Here is a 6,000-nt window from a genome sequence, read left to right as displayed (position 1 = left end):
ATTCTTTGCGATTCCGCACAAAAGAATGACCATGCTGCGATTTTTTCCGCGATGCGTTTCTGCCGCGGAAAAAAGCACAGCATTAGCACAGCATGTGCGGAATACCATAGGAATGCATGGGGGGCGTTCTGTACACGATTTTTAAACGTTTTCGCAGCGTTTTCGCGCTGAAAATCGCGGCAAAAACGTTTAAAAATCGCATCGTGGGCACACAGCCTTAAAGAAGTTGTCTGAGATTTATAAAAAAAAAAAAAAAGATGTTAAAATACTAAAATAATCATTACTTATCTCACTATTAAACCCTGCTGGTTTTACCGTAATGACATCACGTCCAGGACCACTGCAGCCAATCAGTGACCCCATATGATGTAAGGGTGGACATATCATTGGTGTAACTTATGCAGGGGTCCCGAGAGGTAAGGGGGCCACATCGACCTTCAAAATAGGTGGAATTGTGCCTTCTTCTTTTGGACTGAAAATGGCCTATATTTTGTTCTAGCACAGGGGCCCTTTTCAGTCTTTGTTCGCCAGTGATGTGCTGTACATGTAAAAAGTCACCACTGGGGTCAGTGATTAGATGCAGCGGTCACATGATTGACGGATGTGACGTCATCACTTCGCAATTTGCAGGGACCGGCATTTGCAGGGACCGGCGTGGAACCCCTAGGCGATGACACTGGGGTGGCAGGGGATAAAATAGTATTAGTATTAGCATTTTAACACTATTAGCTAGCCATTTTCTTAATTCCTGCCAACCCCGATAGACTACATTCCCTCAAAGAGTTTTTCACGCAGCGTATTTTAAAAAAAATGCAAGTAACCTATTTTACTTAACGGGTACAGAAAAGGTGCAGCAAATCTGCAACATCTAAAACTCACCAAAAACTCATCATGGAAATGTAACCTTAATGTTTAATTCCTCACTATTTTCAATATATTTATTTGCCGTCAGTGAAGGAGAACACTCTTGATTAAATTCAAAAGCAGCAGACCCGAACCTAAATAGTCCTGCTCTGAAATGAGCTAAATACCTCTGTAGTTTGCTGCAATGTACCAATCTGGAGTTCTGTATCCACTTCTCTGTTAAAACAGGACAAGTGTAATGTTTACAAGTTTACAAATTTAAGACCCTGTAGATGTCGACAAGAGTTTTTTTTTTTCATTCACTGACAGCAAAGATTTGAAACATAAAATATATTTAAGAATTGTATAATCTTTTACTGGTATAGTGATTAACAATTATTGATATAAACCCAGTAAATTCTTTTAACAGGGTTAAATTAAATGATTAAAAAAAAAAATGGCTGCTCTCTTCTGGAAACAGCGCCATTCTTGGTCAAGGCTACGTAGGGTATTGCTGTGGCGTGGTAATTCAAGATGCAACCCATGGATAAGAATGGGGCTTTTTCTGGAAGACAGCAGCCATGTTTTTCTCATCTCATACAGCCCCTTCAGAGATGGAATATTGTAGTGAATTTCCCTCCTTAGTTTGATCACGCAGATGTGGTTAGAGGTCTCATCTTCATTTCTATGAATGGAATGGAGAATTCATGACCTTTCCAAGGCTCCCAGTTAACTCCCTGGAAAACAGAACAGAATATTAGAAAAAAAATTCATTACACGGAAAAGTTTAAAAAAAATCCAATCTTTTATTTCAGCAGTGGAGTGGTGCTCCTAGTCTAAGGTCCCTGCACCTAGTATTATACCCCCACCCGCCAGAGCCCCTCCCTTCCTACATTGAAAAATGACCTTCTGCTTGCTTCAGCATACACAGGAACGATCCGGCAGGTCACAAACTGCTGGAGACCGACCGGAGTGGGGCGGATGAAAGATGAAGACAGCGGCTGAGAAGTACAAGACTAAGTGTAGGGAGCTTACATTAATAGCACCACTCCAGCTCAAAAATTAACAAAAAAATGTTTAAGTGGTGCTTTAACCAAAGCTTTGTCCCATGTATATTTTTTGTTGTGATTGAATTTAGTCTATTCTTCCCCGTTATCAGCCATTTTAGGCTTGGAGTAAATCGTTTAATACTTTTTTTCATGCGGTTTAGGTTTTAAATTAAAGGAGACATTAACAGGGTGAAACGCGTAATGGCTGACAGTCTGGTCTCCTGGTCAACAAGTCTCACACCTTTTATTTAAAATAAGCTCTGGAGGCCGATTCTCAGGGAGATCTATGTCCGGCCCATAGATCTTAACAGCTCATTTACATATTAAGAAAAACGTGGATTTCTCCAGAATAAGACAGATATCAAGGTAGCATGTTATTCACCTTTCTATGACCTACGTGCCCATATAGACGGCTTAGGAGGGTTGATTCTACTGATAGATTCCCTTTAGGCCTCATTCACACATCAGTATGTTTGATCAGTATTTCATCAGTATTTGTATGCCAAAACCAGGAGTGTCTCCAAAACAAAGAACAGGAGTCAGTCTTTCAATTATATTTTTTCTCGGTAAGTTCCATTCCTGGCTTTGGCATACAAACACTAATGCAAAATACTGACCAAATGCTGACGTGTGAATGAGCCTTTAAAGAGGTTTTTTTTTTTAAGCTGCATAGTCCAGGAAAGAAACAAGCATTATTTACCCATTCAGCCACTCACCACTTAAGCACTACCACTTTGGTGGTCCCTGCCCGTTCTATAGTGATGACTGCTCTTTTACTGATGACAGTCCAAATGCGAGACATTCAACCGCGGGGACTCGAACATATTTTACGAGCACGCCGAAGACACTCGGTTAGAACACGAGCATGATCGGATATGGTGTTGTTCAGATAACGTTCGCTCATCACTAGAGAAGACCAATGTCAGTTTGGGTTGGCAAAGGCCCACCAGTAACATTGATTCTCGGGGCCACACTGTTTGCAAAAATAACCTGACCCTAGTACTCAAATTTACTTTTGCTTCTATGTAATATTAATTCGACTAGCTTGTTTAATGAATGATTAGATTATACCTCGTTCAAATTGTGAATCCAGTATAATGGCGCTACTCTTTACCACTCCTTCACAGGTGCGGCCTACCAGAGGATTCTCCTGAACTCCTGTGGGCCAGTCCGAGCCTGGGCAGGACACTGTCGCAGCTGGACTTGCGAGGTTCACCAGAGCAGCAAAGGATTCAAGCAGGAAATAATGATCATTTCTTTCTTTTTTTTTTTTTTTAATATTCTGTACTCGTCACTTTTCAGAATTTCTGGAAAACCACTTTAAGCAACATACACTCAGATTTAAACCACCATGCGCATATCGTATCTACTCAATCTCAATAATCCTCAATTTAGCCACAGATAAGAAGTGAGATAATTGCTGCAAAAACCACAATAATTATCATTATTCGAGCATTTGTTTCCCCTATTGTGCTTGTGGAGAGGGGAAACACCCCTTGAAATGGAGGTCCAGGGGGTCTTCCCGAGTACAGTATGGAGAGCATCAAGGGCAGCAAAAACCAGCATAATTATCTATAAATGCAGTATTTGTGTGAATACTTCAGCATTTAGAAAGGACAATATTCTATTATCTCTGTTCTTTACAGAAATTCTCCAGCAGCAGAGACATGATGCGGAGTGGAAAGTGTCTGAATTCATATGTCTTTAAAGTAAAGTATATTATGTTAATGGCTCTGGCAGAGATCCTGAAATAGCAGTGAAATTATGTAAATGCCTGAAAATCAGCAGAACATCCATTGTCTCTGATGGAGATCAGATCCTACATTGACTGTTTTTGCAGCCTTACAAGGAAGAAGAAGTGACAGCAAATCTATTCCGGGCCATTTTCTGGAGTGATATACCATAACAAGGAGTCGTGCGTCTTCCCAGGGATGAATATCTCACACATCAGGGGTTATTTCTAGAGAAACCATACAATGAAGTAGAAATGTGATGGAAAAAACCCTGTTGGGCATATAGTGAACTCTACCTGTAAACTAACCATGATACATATTCCACAAAGCCAACAAACTCCAACATAGCTTCTATAATAATATTCTGCAGCAATTAAAGGCATATTTAGCAAGATCTCAGTTCATAAAACATAGATGTTTAAAGGAGTATTCCCATCTCCAAGTTCATATCCCAATATGTAGTACGTGTAATAATAATACCTCTAATTAGAAATGTAGTACAGTTCTTCTGATTATCTATGTTACTTACCCCATGTGCAGGGCATTGCAGCTTAGATATCCATGGTTACAAACACACAAATAGTGACAGTTAGTTAGCGGTTAGTGGCCATAATCATGGATACCTAAGCTACTGCAATGCCCTGCACATACCTAATCAGAAGAACTATATTACATTTCTAATTGGAGGTATCTGTTATTAATAATAATATTAACAGTATTATTATTACTATTATTATTATTATTACACCTACTACATATTGGGATAGGATCTTGGAGATGTAAATAACCCTTTAAGCTCCACCCCCCAAGACTCACCTGGGAGCAAACAAAACTGTATGGGGATACCCACTTTTGCACATGTACCCTTTTGGAAAAGGGTGTGGCCTAATTTGTAGGGGCTGTTTTTGAAAATTTAAGACAGTCCCCGGAAAGTCCAGAGGCATACTGTAACCTGAAGATCCCGGGCAAAATAAGTAATTGGGGCGACAATGCAGCGTTCAAAAAACTGCCTTCTTATGCTTCATAGGGACCTTTATACTGGATTTTGACAAGGCTATACCTCGGTTATGCTGCACAATAAACATAGTGCCCCCCCCCCACGCCTCCTCTCTTGTGCTGAATTTCACCTTCACACCCCATCTTTGCTCAAAATATAAAGCTTTTCTTTAAAGGATTTGTTTAGGGCTAAAAAAAACTTAGCCCCTTGTCACCCTCACGTGTGCACAGGTTGTGTGTAGCATTGTAGCCCAGCTCTTCTGAATGCTAGGCTACAATGTCACACCCATCCTGTAGACGCATTGTTTTGGCCCATTTATACTGGCTGATTTCAGGTCAGTAATGAGTACCAATTGACCATATTCAAGCTGTTGGAGTTCATTTACTGGCCAACGAACATTGATGGGGAACAGTGATGGGGACAAAATGATCGCTAATATGATAGTTGTGTCACCATGGGCAGTGCATGTTATCGGCAACACAACACCATTTTATACAATACGCTGCCGATAACAATCATTTTCACATAAAAATCAAATCACCCGATGAACAGCATTTTACTCATTCATTGGGCGATTACAAGTTTTACGAGCGCTGATAAGCGTTCCTCTAGGCTACACTTTTTTTTATTAAATTATTGATCAGTCCTTGCAAAGTTATGAATCTTTGTTATGTACTCCACTACGATATCTTGCATGCTTTTCATGCTAAAAGTGCAATTTCAACTGCCTTGTTCATGGACTTATAGTAGCTGTTTTGAACTTCATGTCTAGCAAATCCATACTCCAGTGTGTGCTTCTCTGCTCCATTTTCCTTTGCTCAGACACTACTTACAAACACTCTCCCTGTCTGAGCATCTGAGAGGGGATCAGAGAAGCTCACATTGAAGTAGGGATTTACTAGACCTGGAGTTCAAAACAGCTACTCTAAGTGTATGAACAAAGCAGTTGAAACAGTCATTTCAGCAAGCAGTTTAAGAGAAGCAAGATAACATAATGGAGTATATTACAAAGGTTCTTTGCAAAGACTGGTCAATAACTAAGTTAAAAAAAGTTTAGCTACTCTTTAAAGGGAATCTGTCACCAGGTTTTGGCTACCTCATCTAAGAGCAGCATAATGTAGGAAACGGGACCCTGATTCCAGTGATGTATCACTTTGTTTACTGGGTGCAGCATTTGTAACACAATTAGAGATTTTAGATGTAGCATGTATCAGAGCTCAGAAAGCTGCCCCCGCCCACACCACAGCTTTCTGTGTACATTGTCTATAGACAGAAAGCTGCTTATCATAGTTGGGGTGCTTGGTCGAACCAGGGATCATGTGAGATGTAATCCAGGCAGTGCCAATCTTCTGGTGATAAAACATTCATCATATTGAAA

At 40.2% G+C, this 6,000-nt stretch overlaps 1 protein-coding gene across 2 annotated transcripts in view; it reads right to left on the bottom strand.

Annotated features, from left to right (window-relative positions):
* Positions 1 to 204: 204 nt before the first annotated feature.
* LOC141076284 (tenascin-N-like) overlaps positions 205 to 6,000 on the bottom strand; it is a 93,867-nt gene continuing 88,071 nt past the window's right edge. For both annotated transcript variants that reach the window (XM_073563673.1, XM_073563672.1), the window contains exon 15: positions 205 to 1,580. In XM_073563673.1, coding sequence (XP_073419774.1) covers positions 1,494 to 1,580 — 87 coding nt within the window. In that variant the 3' untranslated portion in view covers positions 205 to 1,493. The remainder of the gene's footprint in view (positions 1,581 to 6,000) is intronic.

This window comes from Dendrobates tinctorius, unplaced genomic scaffold (assembly GCF_039654945.1).
Source record: "Dendrobates tinctorius isolate UK_male_01 unplaced genomic scaffold, ASM3965494v1 ptg000396l, whole genome shotgun sequence".
Taxonomy (NCBI): Eukaryota; Metazoa; Chordata; class Amphibia; order Anura; family Dendrobatidae; genus Dendrobates; species Dendrobates tinctorius.
The sequence above is the reverse complement of the archived record's forward strand: the minus strand, read 5'-3'. Positions and strand labels throughout refer to the sequence as shown.